The sequence below is a fragment of the Chiroxiphia lanceolata genome, chromosome 20, assembly GCF_009829145.1.
Source record: "Chiroxiphia lanceolata isolate bChiLan1 chromosome 20, bChiLan1.pri, whole genome shotgun sequence".
Classification (NCBI taxonomy): domain Eukaryota; kingdom Metazoa; phylum Chordata; class Aves; order Passeriformes; family Pipridae; genus Chiroxiphia; species Chiroxiphia lanceolata.
The window spans coordinates 10301905-10321284 of record NC_045656.1 but is presented as its reverse complement, the minus strand read 5'-3'; the positions used below and the strand labels follow the sequence as shown (position 1 = coordinate 10321284).

Here is a 19380-nt window from a genome sequence, read left to right as displayed (position 1 = left end):
TTCTGTTCCAGCCAGCTCTGGTTTTACTCCTGAGCCCAGGGAGGTTGAGGCCATTTGAACGGTTTTGTGTTGGCTTTATCAGTATTTATTTCAGCCCTGATGACTTTCAGTCTGGGGAAACCAAGGACCCGGTCGTGCCACCCTGACACAGCACAGTCCAGCTGGGAGAGCCCTTCAGCCACGCCTGCTGCTCCTCAGAACCTCCTGCTGCTCCTCAGAACCTCCTGCTGCTCCTCAGAACCTCGGCTGCCCACCGGGACTCGGGGAGGTGCAAAGAGTGCACCAGCCCGGGGCTGGGAGGAGGAGCAGGAATGGCAGGATGGACTGTGAGGTGGGGAGCCGAGTGCTGGGAACAGCTCGCAGTGTTTTCCTCAAGGCTCGGGTCCAGATTTGCCCAAAGCTGCTGCTCCACCTCACCCCGTGTTCCCGCTGCTCCCGGAGCTCCATTAGTGCCGCTCGGAACAGGAAACCAACACATGTTCTGGTTTGATCTTTATTGATTTTTTTTTTTTTTTTTTTACAAGTATAGAATCTCATTTAAATCAGCGATCGCGGCATCCAGCAATCTGCCTGCTCCTCCTCCCGGGGCAGAGGACACCAGTGTCTCCTCAGGAATGGGGCTCTCCTGGGTTCCGGTGACGCTCCAGGGAAACCAGTCCCGTCCCTGCCAGGAGGGGAGCGATGGGCAGGAGCTGCAGGAAGGCTTCTCCCACGGAAAGGCTGGGGTTGGAATCACTCCCGGCACACACAGCACAGGGCAGAGCCTTTGTGCCCGGCCGGGAGGGTGGACAGATCCGTTGGCGCGGAATAATCCCAGAATGCAGCATAACCTTGAGGACGGAATGGAGTGATTCGGAAATGGACTAAGGCAGATCATGACCGGGCTCGGAGCTGAAGAATCAAGCGGATTTACCGACTTCCAACAGAGTGGTTGCTGGAATGTTCACACACACGGCCCAGCCCCTCGGGCAGGGGGCCGTGCACGGATTCCTGAACGTCTCTTTGGTTGTCCAGCGGGTTCAACCCTCTTGCTTCTGTCTTGAGCCACATCTGGACAGGATCTGTCGACTTTCCACCCGCAAAACACACCAGCATTTTCCAGTAGTTGAAGTGTATTCCAGGACTATTGCCCTGGCGTGGAATGAGTTAAAAAGGATCTTGTATTTATTTGATTTGAATCGTTCAAATTTTATTTTCCTTGTGGCTGACACGGACTGATTCACTTTTTTTTTCTTTTTTTTTTTTTCTAACTTTGAATACGATTAAGAGCTGACTAAAGATCTCAAACACTATATACTGAGAGTCACTATGGATGTTAAAGAAAACACCAGCACTAGCACCACAGCCCTGTATTCCAGCCTTCCTGGTGCTTGGAAAACCCGCTGCCATGGAGCAGGGCCTTGTTCACTCTGTGCTAGTGCTGCTCCCGAGCCACTACAGGGTTTTGCAGGGAAGCAAACAAGCTATAACAAAATATCCAGGCTACTACCGCGTCACAAAGCGCACTTGGCTCATCAACTCTGCCAAATGCCTCTTAGGCCTTTCTTTGGAGGACCCTAATAAACTGACTAAAAAAGGAGGGAGGCTTTATGGAAGGAGTAAACTCATAAGGAGACCTGGTTCTGCTAAATGAGAGAGATGCAGATGGGAAATCCCCATAGAGAGAAATGCTTTGAAGGGAATCGTTGGCCTTGCAGGTTAGTGAGGTGAGAATTGAGGTTCTGCTGTATGGTAAAGAATCAAAGTTGGCTGTAGAAGAAGAAGGGAATGTCTCCAGTCTGGTTGTCTCAGAATAGCGCGTCCCTTCTGTTGTGCTTCCTGTTTGCAGTCCCATTAAATTCCCCAGTAAGGCATCAGGGGTCTCCTCTCTCTCTCATAAACGTCTGGGATGATGCCGTAGGGCGTCTGTACCATTTTAACCGTCGTCTTCCCGAAGAGCTTCCTCTCGTAGTCTATCAGCTGCCTCCAGAAGCCCACGTTGGGCCGTATGACGGGGCGCCGGGACTTGACCCAGTTGTAGGCCTCGAAGAGGGAGACCTTGTGGTACTTCATGAGGAAGGCGATGCAGAGCGTGGCCGACCTGCTGACGCCGGCGGCGCAGTGCACCAGCGTGGCCCCGTGTTTCCGCGCCACGCTGTTGATCTTGTCGGCCACGCTGTCGAAGTACAGGGAGATGGGGGCGTTGGGCATGTCAGCCAAAGGCACTTTGACGTATTCAAACTGGGGCCAGTTGAAGTTGGGGATCTCGATGGTGGCGTTGATGATGCAGGTGATGCCCCGGGAGAGCAGCAGGTGCCGGTTGGAGGCGACGCTGCCCCGGCTCAGGTACAGCGAGGGGGTGATTTGGGCGATGCCCCCCAGGGCACCTTCGGAAAGCATTCGTGGAGCCATCAGAGTTCTCGGTAAGGAGTTGTGGCTTCTGGAGGTCATGGAGGATCTTGGCACTCACGCTTCCATTATGGGAAGAGGTTCAACGGGATCTTCAGCCAAGGGAAGGATTGTCTGGCCTGGTGGTGGTGGTAGGACAGCGAGAGCTTCCTCTGCTTAGTCACTGCAAAACACAAGTGAGGCCACATGAGAGGGGCAGCCGTCCCTGAGCTGTGTCTGGGCAAGGGAACAGGAAACCCCAGCTCGCCCTGCTGTGGCCTGGAAAAGTTCCCTGGGGAACGTGGGTCTGGCTTCACAGTGCTCATCACCACTGGGCTCCCAGGCATCGCCTGGACAGAACAGCAACAAAAAAATCTCCCAGCCTAATTAGCCCCAATTACTCGTTGAGGCTTTACCTGTGGGCCCGGACAGCATCTCACCCGGATCAGCACGTGGAAGATGAGCTACACCTTTTCCATGCTCAAACCCAGCAGCTTCACAGCTGGCCAGAGTCCAGAGGGAGGATGGTGAGGAACAGCAGATGCCAGCAATTTACAGCACCCTGCCCTCTCCCCAGTGCCACCCTTCTCCTTTTTTAGGTGTATGAAAGGCCCCGCCAAAGCACATAAACAGAGGAAAGTCGCTCATTAGGAAAGGCGGTGAGTCACGTCCATCCCGATCACTCATCGAAGCAGGGGAAGTGTGGAAAGAGTGACCTGGTTATGTCAGAAGCTGAGAGTAAAACCCAAGCAGAGGCTGGGACAGGGGAGGCTCTGCTGCTGCTTTAATGCCTCACTAATGCTTTGGAGAGAGACACGTGCCCCAAAGGCTCGGGATCGCCCCGGGAGAGCCCCTGCTCTGATTCCCCCTGCTCTTTTAGGGCCTTTCCAAAGCCAGTGGGGAAACCACAACCAAGGGGACCAGCCCTGGAGCATTAATGATTTGCCAGTCTGTGTGTTCTCCAGCTGCAGACGGGCCGTGGGAGAGGCTCTGGTCTGTGCAGGCTGGAGAGGCCCTGCCCTGCCCAGGGACCTCTGAGCCCACCCGTGTCACTGGCACTGCTGGAGGGGAGCTGGGAGATGCTCAGCACCTTGGGGGAGTTGGATTTGTCCCTCCAGCAGTTCACTCTAATTATGTTAAAGGGTCCTCAAAGGGCTGAGAGACCCCAGCTATGGCTTCCCCAGTGTCTGCCCACATCCCATGCTCTGGGAAGCACCAGCAGGTCCCAGCAGTGCCCGGTGGGATCGCCCGCTCCGCTGCCAGCGGAGTTTTGGCTCTGTGGTGCAGGAACTTAATGAGCATAATGAGGCCTCTTCTGTGGCTCTTCCCTGCTGGCACCTACTCGAGCAGCTCCAGAAGCCGTGGGCCCAAAGAGCTGCAAGAGCTCCTGCCCCAACAAGGAGCAAGAGCTCCTTGTTGCTGCAGCTGTCAACACACAGCTTCCCCCGTGGACACCCCAACACAGTCACCCAGCAGGGGACAGCAAGGAAAGGGGTGTTTTTGCAAAGGAATAAAGTCCTCTGAGCAGGGGAAATCCCTGCTCTCAAACAGCTTTTACTGACAACACAAAGGATTGGAACACTCACGCTTGGTCACAGCCTGTCCTGCTCCAAATCAGGGGTTGGTACCGGGATGTCGCGGGGTGCTGATGGGATGGCTCACAGAGTGTGTCCAGTGCTGACCTGGGGAGAGAAGAGAGCATGGATTTTACTGGGTTCTGCACTGGACCTGATTTAGGTGGTTGTCCAAGACCTGGGGGGGAGGATCACTGTTCCCTGCTGGTCGTTGGGCAGACAGAGGCCTTGGGAGGGCACCAATTCCTGCCAACACAGCACTCACAGTCACTGCAGGCCCAGAGGAATCTGAGCCTGGCACAGAAATCATGGCTCAGAAAAATATTAAATAGTTTAAGTAATTAATTTGCTCTAATGTCTCCTTTAGCATCTGCCCAGGTGCTAAATTCCAGACACACCTCTGCATCCTTCTGATGGTGTCCAAAGCCACCTGGTGGGGAGCTCCTGCTCCTGTTCCCTGAGGCACTGCTGGGAAGTACGGGGTGAACAGGAAGGGGCAGAGCTGGTGCCAGAGCCACAGCATTCCACTCCTGGAAAGTGGAGGATGGGGCAACATCGCCTTTTCATTCTGCCAGACCAGAAGCACCACAAGCCTCCAGAGTGGAGGTGAAGCTGCCCCAAACCAGCTCTGTGCAAGGCAGACCCTCCAGCTGCTCCCAGGGGCACCCGGAGCACTCCAAGGGTAGTTTGGGAAGGGCTTTGCTGCTTTCCATACAGTGCTTCCTGTTAGCAGGCAGCAACTTCTCCAGATATTTGCATGTGACAGGCTGGGCTCGCTCTGCAAACTCTGGGGCCACCAGGCTGGCACCAAACGCCCGCGTGCCACCCACTCCCAGCACCACCACCCGCTCCCAGCACCACCGGCACGGCCCCTTGAAGCCCATCCAGTCCCACCCCCTGCCATGGGCAGGGACACCTTCCACTAGCCCAGGTTGCTCCAAGCCCCGTCCAACCTGGCCTTGGACACTTCCAGGGATGGGGCAGCCACAGCTTCTCTGGGCAGCCTGTGCCATCCCAGTTCCATCCCCAGGGCTCCGAATGGCTGACACCAGCAGCACGGCCTCCGCTCCACGCTGAGCAGCTCTCGGCCAGAGTGAGTGAATGCTTTGGAGAGGAGCTCATTATTTAGGTGAGATAAGGCTGCTGTGCTCCCAGCACACGTGCCTGGTGGCTCAGGATGCTGCCCAGACAGCGGGGGAAGGCCACCAAGGGAGAGGGGCAGGTGCCAGCGTCCCTTCCCGCGTTCCGTGGCGCTCGCAGCAGGAGCTTCCTGGGATGCCACTGACTGTGATGTGCTGTCTCAGGCATGTGACAGAGCCACGCTCCTGCCCACACACACCAGGCTGAGCAGCTGCTGGTGTGCAGGGAGCTGGGAATGAAAGGGGCCTCGTCTGCCTGGGCTGGCAGCAGCTCCTGCTGGGTGCGGAGCCTTCGGCTGAGATCGGGAGCTCCCACCAGGCTGTGCGAGCCTTCATCTGGCCCCAAAGCTGCACCCCCTGCCTGGCCCCAGCTCAGACAAAGCCTTGCCCAAAGCCTGCTGTTTTGCTCCCACAAAACTCCATTTGCCTTTCTCAGCACACCCGTGTTATCCCGCTGCAATCCAACACTGTTGCTCTTCATGCAGCAGTTCCCGTCATTGTGCTAAAGCAGAGAGAGAGAGAAGACTGAAAAGCCTCTTCCCAGCTGTTGCTGGGTGCAAAAAAACAAAAAGAGGAAAATATCTGAAGATCAAACAAGGGGCACAGACAGCCCAGCCCTGGCTGTGCCACCTGCAGTACCTGAGGAGGCCCGTGGCACAACAGGCTCCTGGCAGGGAAGAGGCACCAGCTGCCTCCTTCAGCCTCTGCTGCAGGAGCTGCACCAGCACAGCCAGGCTGCACCATCTCACCTGCAGTACAGACCCCACATCATCTCCCATGTTCCCTGGTTGGAGTTTCTGAGTGGTGGCATAGGCTGGGGGGTCACACCACCCCTGAGTGTGTCCTCAGGTTGCTGGGGCCTGTCCCGGCTGCCTTGTCACCACAGGTGCTCCCCAGCACCAGGCAGGGCATCCGAGGTTTGAGATCCAGAACTGTCCCTGAAGCAGCACTGAAAGTACCTTCCAAAGAGCTGGAATGTGATTGTGGTTTCCTGCAAAGGGATGAAATTCCCAGATGGTGCAGTGTGGTCCTTTGGGAAAAGACTGGCTGGTGATGGGCTGGTAGCAACCAGGTGTTCCCACCGTCATATCCTTGTTTGCTGAGCTGACTCCAACTAACGAAATAATTAATCTTGTAACAGCCCTGACCCCCAGCAAATCCCTCTCCAGACTCTGCCTTGGTCTTGCCCATGCAGAGACAACAGCCAGTGCCATGTATTGACCCAGCCAGGGAGGGCTGGGACCCCTCCAGGGTGGCAGGAGGTCCCTGGGGACCTTGCTGCTGCAGGGGCAGGACCGGTGCAGCCTCTTCCCTCCCCAGCAGCCTGGTGGGTTCTGCCATTGCCCTCATCTGCATAATCAGGGGTGGGGGAAGCCAGTGGGTAATTACAGCCTGGAGAACAGTCTGCTCTTCAAAGCCTCCAGGTCCTTTCCCAGAGCTCCCAGCCAGCACCGTCCTCAGGTGCAGGATTACAGAGAGGAGACACTTTTCCAGCACCCACCATGTCCAGGATCTCATCCTGCATCCCCTGGCTCTGCTCAGCTCCACAGCTCAGGTGGGTCTGGCTGCTCCTGTCGGGCTCTGCGTGTTCTGCTGTACCTGGAGGCTGAGCTCTGTGGTTCACCTGTCCCAGAAGGGGCAGGTGCTTTGTCCATGGCAGCTGCTCCCATGGAAGGCAGGTTGTACCCCACCCGGGCTGGATTTCCTGCTCCTCTCCATCTAGGGGGTTTCCAAAGCCATACAGCAGTGCCTTGGTTTGTGTTTTGGTGGTGCAGCCCCTCGGAAAAGTTGCTGCTGGCAATGCTTGTGGCTCTGCTCTTCCAAATCTTGCAACAGCTGGAGTTTGTTTCTCTTTGCTTTCATTCCTGAGAATGCAGTTCTGCTAACAAAGGCTGAAATTCCCATGGGAAAGTGCTGCTGGTTCCTGAACCTCCTGAGAAAGGCTTGAAAACACCTCTGGAAGCTCAAAAGACAGAGGCACACAGGGTGATGTGAGTTAAACACTGTGATCTCCAGGACAGGAGGGAGAGCTGGTCGGGCTCTAGACAATGAGTTGGCAAGTCTGAGCTTCTGTCTTCTTATTCTGGTGCTGCTGGATGGTTTGCTCTGATTTGGGGGATTTTTTTTTTAGTTTTCTTTTCTTTTTAAAGTGCCTCCATGGCTTGTCCCCGAGGGACTTCTCAAAGCCCTGCAGTTTGTGTCGGGTTCTGTGTCAGTAACACAACAATGGAGCTGGTACCTGGTACAGGTGGAAGCTTCCCCAGACTCCTGTCCCCCTGGACTGCAGGTTTAGGGTAGGGGGAGGCTCAGGGGGGTGGTGGGCCCTGCTCTACTGGTGGAGCAGAGACACTGAAGCCCCTGGTTTTATTCCCAGAGCATCATCTGGGATTCGAAGCAGGTTTGTGGGCTGGGTGTGTGAAATGTCAGTACCGAGGCAAACCTTCTCCCCCCTCCCAGGAGAGGAAAAGTTATTCATTTTGGAGATGACAAATGCTCTCTAATCCTGCAGTAAAGAGAAGAGTCAATATCGCAGGCGCTGAATGAACGAGCCTGCCCAGGGCTCTTCCCAGCCAGGCTGAACAGCAAATTGCTTCAGAAATGGTCCTAGAGAGTGGCATTTCAAATACATTTCAGCAGAGAGTACAAACTGCAGCCATTCTCGGGTCAGGGCTTGCTTGTGCAGAGTCCAAGGGAGGCTGAAGCACAGCCGGGAGGGGAGAGGACGTGTGGGAGCCGCCGGCTCCTCGCTCCTCTTCCCAGCCCTCCTGCAGCCCTTTGCTCTGCCGGGTCCTTGCTCTCCTTCCCTGGGTTGTGGTGGATGCGCTCCCGGAGCCATTACAGGCTCCTCTCGGAGCGCAGGTCAGAGCCATCGGCGCATCCTCGCCGTGAAGGGATGAGTGGTTTGGGTTTGGAATGCAAAAGGAGGAAGGGGAGCAGGCGGGGACGGCGGGATGGTCTGGGCTGAGACAGAGGATGCCGCGACCGACCCCTGATCGATTGTGCTCGCAGCCCGCGCTGGCCTCTCGGCGAGCGAGCTGTCAGATGTTAAATCAAGATAATAATCTGTCTGCCCGGAGCTCTGAGCAGGCCTGGCTGCTTGGGCAGCTCCCAGCACAGCCGGGTTCCCTGCGCTTGCCAGAACACACCAGTAACTTCCCAGAGGATTCGTGGAAGAAAGGGAATCGTGCCCAAAACGCACCACAAGACACTCCTCACACAGCCCCCCGCTGTCCCGGGGAGCTCAAAGACCTGCTCGTTGCTCAACGACCCCGGATCAAGCACATTTAGTCCCCAAGCACAGTCTTGCCTCCCCCACACGCCTGGAGTCTGGGCTGCTCCCATGACCCGAGCCAGCTCCCCGGGCTGGTGATCCCTGAGGAGCCTGTCCCAGCCTGCTGCCACTGCCTTCCGAGGGGTGACAGCCGACACTCCCGTGGCACGGCTCTTCTCCCTCCCACCGGCACCACTGGGGTGCCCTGGGAGAGGCCGGGGCTTGGCAACCTCACCCGCTGCCTCCCGCATCTGGTCACCAGCCGCGCTCTGCCCTCCCCTCAGCCCCTCCTCGCGCTGCCAGCCAAAGCCTCACTCCCTGACAACCCCGACACCAACACAGCAGGAAAAATGGGCGGTGAGGTTTTTGGAAGGCTCCATCCAAGGATGATGCCACTGAGCCCGCTGGGCAGGGCCCATGGCTGCCAGGCAGGGCGGCAGCTCCACTGACTCCGGATTCCCGCTGTCACCGTCTCCCTGGCGAGGCGGCGGATCTGCCCACGGGCACGCTGTGATCCTGCCACACAGCCACCCCCTCCGTGCTGCTCTGGAGTGGGAACAGGCAGGGCTGCTTCCTCTCCACTCGGCAGCTGGATCCTGCCAGCTGCCAGCCAAACCTCTGGCCACAGGGAGAGCTCCCGGCCGCAGGGACGGAGCGAGAGGGGGAGCGGGCACAACCTGGAGCAGGCTGGTATTTATAAAATCCTTGCTCTGCTCTGAGGACAAGCCTCCCTCGGCAAGCAGCGAGAGGATTTGATGCAAGAAAAACAAACCATCCTCCTTTTTAAAGCCACGTTTGCTCTTTCAGAGCCATGGGCTCCTGCACACCCTGCTCTGTGTGCCAGTCCCTTGGAGAGCACAGCGGGGGCACGGGGCTCGCCCAGGACAGACCAGGAGTGTGGCCACCTGCATCTTGCTTAAAAATTCTGGGTGGGTGAACCAAACACTATAAAAAACAGAATTAAGCCTTGAGGAGGCACAAACAGGACCCAACAGTTGTGGGTAGCATCAGCTCCATACTCGGCTGAACACCCAAGGCTGTTTTCCAGCCCCAAGTGGAGAGATCATCTGCTGTGAAGCACCACAGATCATCTCAGCGCCAGCTGATGGCATCTGGATTGCATCCGGAGTTTGGGAAAGCTCCCCTGCTCCATCCCCTGCTCCCTGTGTCCAAGTGTGAGCCGGGGGGATGTGGATGGGGAGGAGAGGGGCACACTCAGGGAGCAGACCCACGCCTGGCTCTGGCTCCCGGGGTGCTGCAAGATGGAGCCTTGTTTTTTCCGGAGCCGTGCCCTGCACAGTCACAGCTGACAGGAGGGACACAATCTCTTCCCTGTTAGCTGAACAAAACACAGGGACCTGGTGTGTTTGCTCGTGTGTGACCCTGCCGGGCCCAGGGCTGTGCCTGCTGCTGCTGTGGCCGGGCTCTGCCCCAGCCCATCCCAAACCCCATCAAATTGAAGGCAGCTGCAAATTCACTGCAACGTGTCCTGGAAGCGGTCTGGTGCTTCCATGCTGGTGCTCACCCGGGCCTTTTCCAGGGGCAGTGCCAACTGGTGCACGCTCTGAACAGCCCAGCTTCTCATGGGGGTCCCAAAGCCTGGCACCCTGATAAACCTGATGGTGACACAACCCTCACTGGAGGAATTCCTGGTGGGCAGAGGCTGCCCACGCTTTCCCCATGCTCCCAAGGCCAGGCAGGAGCTGGGCACAGGGCAGTGCAGCTGAAGGGAGAACAGCAGGATGTGCCCACAGCAGCTCTGAGGAATGAGGTCACCTCTGAGCACACTGATGGGGTTGTGTGGGGTAACAGGAAGAGAGGCCAATTTTAATCAACTGGGGGGAAATCAAGTTTACATGAGGCAGCAACTGCTTCCCATGCAAGCAGCACGGGGTCAGCACCTCTCACCTCCCAGGAGGTCATTCCAGCTGCTCCAGGCTTGGGGCAATGGCATTTTTTAGGGACACCATGCAAATCCACATTTCCTCCATGAAGGACTCCTGCCTCCCCGAGCTGCTGCTCGGCCTCCTCCAAAGGGAAGGACCTGCAGCCACCCCCCACTGTGGGGTAGGATGGTGGAAACAGGGACAATTAAAGTCCCATCAGTCCAGACACCCCAACCCACCCTGCTGTGGTGATCACGGCAGCACCTGTTGCTCCTTCCTGCTGGGAAACTCAAACTTGCCTGATTATTACTATTTTATATTATTTTTAAAGCAGAGAGTAGCCACAGAGCTGAGCCCACAAGCTGCCTGCACTACAGGTGCCCAGGAAGTGTGGGCAATGTCTCTGCCTCCCATTCTCAGGCTTTATTCCCAAGCATTCAGGGAGCTGGGGCCACTGTTCAGAGATTCCTCAGCTGTTTCCAAATGCCAGAGCCCTCTCTGCTACATGCTCACACCTCCCTTTGTGTTATGGTCGCTCAGAGTGTCTTTTTGGAAGTGATAAATGGGGAGGGGGGTGTGGTGAGGGTTGTGTGCCTGGAGAGGAGAGGCTGGGAGAAGCTCCCGTGCCTGGTTTGAGGCATTACCCCACCTTCTAGGGAAAGCCAGCCTGGAAGGAAGGTGGTAGCAGGAAGCCTGGAAGGCTTCTCTGGTGAACAGCCTTGTGTAAACAGCTCTGGTGGGGCCAGTGTGTGGTGAGTGGGAGAGAAGCTGCTCCTGGTACCCACTGCCATGCCCAGGTGCCTTCTCCCTTCTCCTCACTCCCAACCTCTTTTTGCATGCCCAGATGTGCAGGTGGCTGGTTCCCTGGGACAAAGCTGGTACCAACTCTCAGAGTAGAGGTCTGAGACTTTCTTGAGCAGGCTCTGCATCCCTTTCCTCCCTCCCATGACGTCTGGCTCAGACAGAAGGTTTCCCCCACACCCTGTGCATTTCCAGCACTAGAGCAGCATGAGCTCTCTGCCTTTCCAGCTCCAAGATTCCGGCTGGGATCAGGTATTGAATTAAGCCATGCAAATTTCCATCTTGCCCTGACCAATACACGGAAGCAGTGCCAGAGCCCAGGGCAGACCCTGCAGCACAGCAAGGGCTCAGAGCAAATCCCTGGGAGTTCACCTTTGTTCCTGGAGGAAACTGGAATGTCCATGCCCGTGCCCAGGACCCAGGTGAGCCCTCAGGGGCAGGAAGGACAGGCAGAGCTGCACGTTCACACCTTCCGGGCATAAATCAATTAAAACCTGCTGCATTACTGCTCCCCTGACGTTCAGCAGGGTCACATCAGCCAAGTCGTGGCAGCAGATCTCTGCCAGTGAGGAGCAGCATGTGCCCCCAGAATTAGGGACCCTTCCTTCTCATTCCTTGGGAACCAGAGTGCCACAGAGCTCATCCCAACCACCGGAACGAAGCACACACCAAGGTTTACAGCGAGGCCCGGGGGAGGAATCCACTCCCTGCCAGAGCAGGGACGGCTGATCTGGTGTATCATCAGGGAAAACTGTTTTGTCAGTGCTAATCCTCCACCATTCCTGTGGCAGGGGCATTAGGGATAAACCAAACTTGCAACATGATATTAGGGCATCTGCCAACACTCAAACCTCCAGAATAAAAGGCTCATTTGCTGCCCAGTCGAACAGGTTATAATCCTGCCCCATCTCCCTACAGCCAAATGCCACTCATTGATTACTGGTGTTGCTCAAAGCAGCTGCTCTGGAGCTGAGTCAAGGGCCACGCACACAACCCGTCTGGATGAGAGGCCACAGGCACGAGCCGGGGTTTGGTGGCACCAGGGTGCCCTGAGAGCAGGGGGTGCCCAGGGCAGGAGCCAGGAGGGGTCCTAAGAGGGGAGCGCCAAGAGCAGGAACCAGGGATGGGTGCTGAGAGGGAAGAGCCCAGGGCAGGATCCAAGGATGGGTGCAGAGCTGGGGGTGCCAAAGGCAGGATCCAAGGATGGATGCAGAGAGGGAAGACCCAGAGCAGGATCCAAGGATGGGTGCCGACCTGAAGGTGCCCAGGGCAGGATACAAGGATGGGTGCTGAGAGGGAAGTGCCCAGGGCAGGATCCAAGGATGGGTGCTGAGAGGGAAGCGCCCAGGGCAGGAGCCAGGGACGGGTGCCCCGCTCCGGCAGAGCCCGCGGTGGGGCTGGGGCTGGTTCCACGTCGAGGAACCATCCGAGCTCTGCCCGTGGCTGCTCCGGTGCAGCTCCGAGGTGACACCCCGCTCCCTCGCCGGGCTTACCCGGGGTTTGAGCACCGGCCACCGGGTTCTTGCCGCGCCCCGCTCCTTCGGGCACCTCCGGCAGAGCCGCCGCTGCCCCGTCCCAGCGCGGCCCCGGCCGGGAGCGCAGCGGGGCCGCATCCGCGGGGCGCTGAGCGGGCACAGCCCCCGCACCGCCCGCTCCGGAGGGGATGCAGGGGGCGGGATCCCCTCGGCCCCGTCCCGCCCGTGCGGGCAGAGCCGGGGGGCTCCGGGGGGCGGCCGGCGGTCCCCCCGCAGGGCACCGCGAGCGGCCGGGGCTGGTTGGGGGCAGCGCGGGGCGCTGGAGACGCGGCGGGGAACGGCGGGGAACGGCGGGGCCCCGCAGCCCGGCCACGCGGGGCCAGCCCGAGCCCCCTCCCCGTGCCCCGGCCCCCCCCTCCCCGCCCCGGCCCGTCCCTACCATGGCTCCGGGCGGCGGCTCCGCGCTCCCTCGCGGCCGTGGCGGCGGCGGCGGGCCGGGACTTTTATCGTGCTCGGCCGGCTCCGTCTCGGCGGTGCCACCTGACCGCGGTGCCGGGGCCGCCCCCGCCCGCCGAGCCGCCGTTACCAGGCTACGGGGGGCGGCCCGGCCCGGCCCCCGGGCGGGGGCTCCGGGAGACCGGCCCCGCTTAAAGGCGCCGCCGCCGCCGCGGCCCCTGTGGGGAAGGGGCTGTGTGTGGGGCAGGGGGGTCCTGTGGGATGGGGACAAGGCGGGGATACGACTGTGTGTGGGGACAAGTGGGGATCCCTGCAGGGATGGGACCGTGTGTGGGGACAAGTGGGGGGGCCCTGTCGGGGTGGAGACAAGTGAGGGTTCCAGTGGGGGCATAACAGGGTCCCTGTGGGGATGGGGACAAGTGTGGTTTCCAATGGGGATGTGGCGGGGTCCTTGTGGGAATAAGACTTTGTGGACACGATGGAGTCCCTGTGGACAAGCAGGGGTCCCTGTGGGGACATAACAGGAGTCCTGTGGGGATAGGATGTGTCAAAGTCAATGAAGGGACATGGTGGGGCCCCTCTGGGGCCATGAGAGAATCCCTGTGGATTCCACGGGGATGTGGCAGGGTCCCACTGAGGACACGGCAGCGTGTGGGGATGTGGCAGGGCCCATGACATCCCCTGTTAGGGACGGGACATGTCACGTCCCCGTGGGAACCCTGCCAGCGTGGGGACAAATCCCTTGGCTCGGTGGGTGCCCAGTGGGGAGGGGGTCAGCCCTAGGACAGAGAGAAGCCTGTTTTTTGTGACAGGAACATCCCAAGCCACAGCCACTGCTGCTCCCGACGCTGGGAGCAGGGTAAAGGAATGGTGGGTGGCCCGGGGGACCCTCACTCCCAGGGCTCCTCCTGGCACTGTGCTGGGGGCCAGGCTGGACCCTTGCCCATGTCAGGGTGGGCTCAGGTCCTTGGAGAGGGATGCCATAGGCTGGGATCGTTCTGGATGGATGCTGGGGGCTGGGGAACGCTCATGGCAAAGGGGAGAGTATGGCTGGAAACTGGGGGGTGAAGGTGAAGGGTCTGCTCCCACCACCTCACCCCCATGGCAGGGATGGGACAAGGCTGGCACTGGGAGAGGAGGAGGAGAAGGAGGAGGAGGAGGAGGGCAGCCTCCACCGTAACCCCGCAGCTGCTGGAGCGAAGCATGGCCACCCCAGCCCGCTTTTGTCCGCTCTCCGGTTTTGCTGTCGCACGCTCAGACCAAAATAGCCAAAATCCCTAATAGGAAGCTTCCCCCAGCCCGAACCCTCGGCTGGTATCTTGCTCGGGCAGGTTTCATGACTCAGCAGCCCAGATGGAGCCGTCCCTCACAGCCCTCAGCTCCAAATCTGTTTATTGCTCCAGAGGCTGTTTTTCCAAGAGCTTCACTGCTTTATAACAGCCAGCGCTCTCCCTTAAAACCCTGCCTCTCCAGCGAGGGCTCGCGTCACACTCAGCGCGGAGGTGGGCGAGGAACAAAAATAGACAAATTAAGAAAACCTCAAAAGGCCAAAAAATGAAAATGTGAGGGGTTTGGCTCTCCGAGCTCCAAGGGTTGCTTTGCCTCCGTGTTGCATCAGCTCTGCTCTTCGTCTGCTGCCTTCCTTGGAGCTGCACCATCTCGGGGGCAGAGAAGAATCCCCGGGTGATCACAAGTCTACGAGAAGCTGAGAGACAGCTGAGCCCCCCTGGGCTGTCCCCCCAGAGCTGAGGTCGAGTGACTGTGCCCTTGGCTGGAGAGTGGAGCCCTGGCAGTGCAAACCTGGGGTGGTGTTGGCCACAGGCAGCACAGGGAACAATAAGGATGGATTTTGGAGTTGCAGCCTCCGGGGTTCCCTCCCCAAGTATCTAAACCCCTCATTCCCCCTCACCACCGTTAAATGAGAAATAGGCTCTTGCACAGCTCCAGTTCCTTGTCCTGGGTGGTTTTTAACTACTCACACAACTGCACAGGTGTTTTCAATGCTGGTGTAATTTGTGCTTTTAACCTTCACCCTGCCGGGAGTTTTATGTGTTTGTAGTGTGGGATAGAAGATGCAAAGAGGGAAACTTGGGAGGCCTTTGACCCAGGGACACAGCAAAGACAGCAGGGAACAAAGCTAAAAGGGAATGTCAGCTCCTCCCCACACTGAACCCTGGGCAAGGGTTCACTCCTGGGAGCTGGGGGCACTCAGTGGTGGCTGGGGGCTGCTGGTGGCCCCCATCCCTCCTGCCAATAGTGTTGGCCAGGATGGATGTACAAGGGGCAGGTGGGACAGTGAGGGTTTGCTCCTGAGCACAGGGGAAGGGCTGGGCTTTCTCAGGTACCTGCTCACTCTCTGCCCTGGTACGGGGGGACAGCAGGGCCTCTATGGGACCCCCAGCCCTGGGAAGGCAGCCTGTGCTCCCACCAGGTACAGCCCAGGTGAGGTAGGGCAGCAGCAGCTCTCCTGTAAGGCACGCTTGGTGTCGTGGGCAGGTTTTCCCCCTTCCCATAGGAACTGTGCATCTATTGGAAAAGTTTCAAAGACTGTGTGGGGACAAGATGCTTGAAGCGGGACCAGCCCCCCTTGATGGCACCCCATAGTGCCTTTGGGGGTGATGGTGTCGGAAGGGTCAGGACTTGACTCTGATCCTTGTGGGTCTCTTCCAGCTCGGGATATTCTGTGAATCTGTGAAACCCACCTTACCCAGCCCAGCCTGGCAGATCCGCACCGTGCGGGGTGAGCGCCCGGTGGGTCCCGGGCACATTCCCGAAGGGAGCGCCCGACCACAGTCCATTAACTGGTCGTTAGGGCCATTACCTTAATCACCGGGTGTTCTCCTGCTCTGTATCAAGGTGTGCTCAGGGTCACGCAGGCTGAGTGGGGAGCAGGTGGCTGCCTCCTGCACGGCCGTGGCACTGCCTGGATCCGCTGCCACCCATCCATCCATCCATCCATCCTCTCCAGTTTCCATGGCTACGCCAGAGTTTACTCTTCCCCGCCTTCCACCGCCTGCACGGGTGTGATGTAAAAAAAGGTCCCTATGTGAGGCAAAAAGCCCAGGGACTGGGACCTCCTGGTTTTTGGGAGCAACGGCTCCATCCAGGGTGGTCAAACCACAGCGTGACAGGCGCTGAGTGTCCTGGCAGCACCCGCAGCCCACCTGAATGGCACCTTGGAGGCCTTCAGGGGGGCTGTGGCATGATTTTGGGGCGCTGCCTTCCCCTCCTGGCCTCCCTGATGGCCGCAGGGACCCAGGGGAGGCGGGAGTGATCTCCTGGGGACAAATCCAGGCGCGGAGCCATCGGCCGCCTGACGCTCAATGCGAGGTGACAGCGCGGAGCAGAGATCCCTGAGCTGCGGCTCCTTAATGGGAGAGAACAAAACCCGAGCTTGGGTCACCACGTGGGATTTCAGTGGCCAAATGTGGGTCAGCAGAGGCCTCACCAGGGAGGCAGGAATGTCACAACACTGCAGGGATTTCACAGCACCACGGGGCAGTCACAGCACCGCAGGGGTTTGTTCCCTTTCCAAGGGCACAAGCAGCAGAGGGGCAGTGTATCCCAGTCCATGGCCACGTTCCCTGGGCAGGGGGATTTTGGCTGAGGGGCTCCTGGGATGTGGCGAGGGTGCAGTTGGCTGTGAGGGGGTGTGATCATTTCCAAATCCATGGGTGCTGTGATTCACGGGGCCAGCGGGTGAAGCGGGAAGCATTCCCATAGCCTGGGTGTGCTGCACCCGGCTGTGTTCGGCCATGGGGCAATCCTCGTGCCCTGCCCGTGCATCCCAGGGTTCCTGCCTGCTCCTGGACACCTGGTCAGGCTGCCTGTGCCCCAAGGCCAGTTTTCCCTCTGATGGGTTCTGGGTGACCCTGAACTCCACATGATCACAGCTCCACTGTGTGTTTGTTGCATTGAAGGGGCCCCTCCTTGCTTTGCCTGGTCCCTCAGTAGCAGGGGTGCAGGGATGGTGTGTTGTGCAGGGACCCCATGGTATGGGCTGTGTTTCAGCAGCTCCCTCAGGGAGATACTGGGCACAGAGGGTGCCTGGGTGCTGTTTGGCCTCGGGAGGGTGGGGTGAGTTCCATCGGGCACTCGCCCGCTGAGTCATGGGGCTGTGCAGCCAGAGCTGTGCCGTGTGTGCCTCTGGCCTGGCCCAGGGGGGATGCTCTGTGTCCTTCCCTGACCCCCTCCCCACACCCTGGGACAGACTCTGTGGCCAGGCTGGGCAGTGAGGGCTGGTGACTGACGTGGCCTGGCAGCTCAGCCTCCCCAAAGCCGCTCACTGCTTCTTCTGCCTCTCCCACCAAGGCTCCCTCCCTCCCCCCCATCCCAGCCTGCACATCAGTGCCTGCCTCCTGGGCAGCTGAGCTGGGGGCTCTCCCCATCCCAGATTCCCCAGACACCCCCTGGAAGCCCAGCCTGGAGGGTGCTCTGGCAGTGCCTGTCCCTCCAGCACTGCACAGGGTGCTCTGAGCTCCTGTCCCCATTTTATGGGAAGGGTTGGGGAGTGCTGGTGCCTGCAGATGCTGGTTCATAAAACATTGACTTTCCAGACAGGCTTTGCAAAAGAAATGAGATGCTGGTGACTGTATGGAGAGCTCAGGGGATCCCAGGGTGTGTTCCCTGGAGCAAAGAGTGATCCTTGCTTGGGGCTGTTGAGAGCCTGCAGTGGGGCAGAGACCCAAAACACTGGACACCTGTGTGCTCCAAACTGCTGTTTGACCCCATCTCTGGGTTCCTCATGCTCTTCCCTACTCTGTCTCACCTCACAGTCCTGACCCAGTGCTGCCGTGGAGTGACAACACACGGCTGGCTTGTGGTTCCCCTGTGGAAACACGTTTGTCTCCATGGTGGGACGGGGGCACAGGGGGATGGGGGCTGCAGGCATTTGTGTTTGTGAGGCTGCTGGTGGGTTCGCTCTCCAACACTTTCCATCAGCTGCAGTCGCAGGGAGCGCGGTGGGAACGCGTCTGCCTTTCCTGTCACTGTGAGTGCTTTCTCCACGCTCACCGATAAATCCGTGCTGGTTTTTCCCAGCAGGTCACCGAGCCAGTTTGCTGGCAGGGCAGAGATCAACATGGGGCACTGCTGCGTGGTTTGGATTTTTCCCTTTCCCAGGACAGCAGCTCTGGGGTTTCTCCAACCGTGGCTGGAAAGCCGCCGTTCCAGCGCGGTGTTTGTCTCCCAAGGAGGTGGTTTAGGTTTCACGGGCCCGACCTGATGGGAATTCGAGCAGGCACTAAAACTAGGGCTTCTCATGCCTTCGTTATCGGTGCTGTCTGCTCCGCTGGGCAGCCGTGGGGAGCGTGGTGGGAGCTGGTGGGAGCCCGTGCTGTGCCGGGGCGGCACAAACCCCCGGGATCTGCTCCAGGCAGCCCCCACCTGCCAGGCTGAGTCACCAGCAGGCCGAGTGCATTTGCTGCTGGTGTGACGGCAGCTGTAAGTCCCAAAAAATCCCCCAGCACTGATGCTTTAATGACAGGCGGGTAACACAGCCCTGAAGAAGACTCATCCCGCACATACCTCATTAGTGGTGACTAAGCCTGCACTGGGCTGGAGCAGCCACAGCCTTCCCACGTCACCCCAGCCCCGGTGTCACTAATTCTGCAGGTCCCAGGATCCCAAACCACCCATCTCCTGCCAGTCCCCAGCCTTGTTCCATATTTAATGTTTCATGTTCACCTGAGTCTCTAATTAAGCTCAGCCATGAGCCCATGGTGTGTAGTGAGGGCTGGCGTTCCCGGAGTGCTCTGTGTGTGGGACCCACACAGCAGCCCACTGAAACAACCCCCAGCTGAAGGTTTTCCCTTTGTTTTCCCTTTCTTTTTAATTCCTTCCCCCTGAACTAGGCAGGTGTGTAACGCTAACCCAAGGCAGGTATGAATCACAGAACCATAGAATCCCAGAACAGTTTGGGTTGTAAGGGACCTTAAAGCTCATCCAATTCCAACCCCCTGCCATGGGCAGGGACACCTTCCACTAGAACAGGTGAGGTGAAGTGGGCGCCCATTAGCAACAAAGCTCTTAAAAAAGGTATGTGTGGACTGTTTGGGGCTTTTTTTCCTTTTTTTACAGCAAAGGCATGAATGGTCAATTTGAGGTATTCAAAAAGAGCTTTTTCTTGTGTTTCTTTTCGCTGGCAGCAGCTGTCCAGGGAGCCTGTGTTGGGGTGAGGCAGGGCAGCATGGAAACCCCAGGTGCTGCTTCCCAAGCCAGTATCCAGAGGAGCCGGACAGTGTCAAGGGCTGGAGCAGCTGGAGTAGCCACCATCCTCCCCTGACATCCCAGCTGGCTGCCTCGCCCTTAAGAGTCTCCCAGCCAAAAACACCCCCCGGCCTGGCAGTGAACGGGGCTCTTATCCCCCGGAGGGCTGCGGGGTTGGGCAGGGGGAGAGACGCGCATTGTAAC

At 58.7% G+C, this 19380-nt stretch overlaps 1 protein-coding gene across 1 annotated transcript; it reads right to left on the bottom strand.

Moving 5' to 3' along the window:
* Positions 1-1129: 1129 nt before the first annotated feature.
* On the bottom strand, positions 1130-13081 carry DUSP14 (dual specificity phosphatase 14). The gene is made up of 3 exons (XM_032707167.1): positions 12953-13081; positions 3954-4049; positions 1130-2551 (listed from the first exon to the last, which is right to left on the bottom strand). The coding sequence occupies exon 3, from the start codon at positions 2428-2430 to the stop codon at positions 1834-1836; it is 597 nt and encodes a 198-aa protein (XP_032563058.1). The 5' UTR covers positions 2431-2551; positions 3954-4049; positions 12953-13081; the 3' UTR covers positions 1130-1833.
* Between the last annotated feature and the right edge of the window lie 6299 nt (positions 13082-19380).

What these genes read in the sequence shown, in the direction of transcription:
- DUSP14 (XM_032707167.1), bottom strand. Translation starts at nt 2,430, where the DNA reads ATGACCTCCAGAAGCCACAACTCCTTACCGAGAACTCTGATGGCTCCA.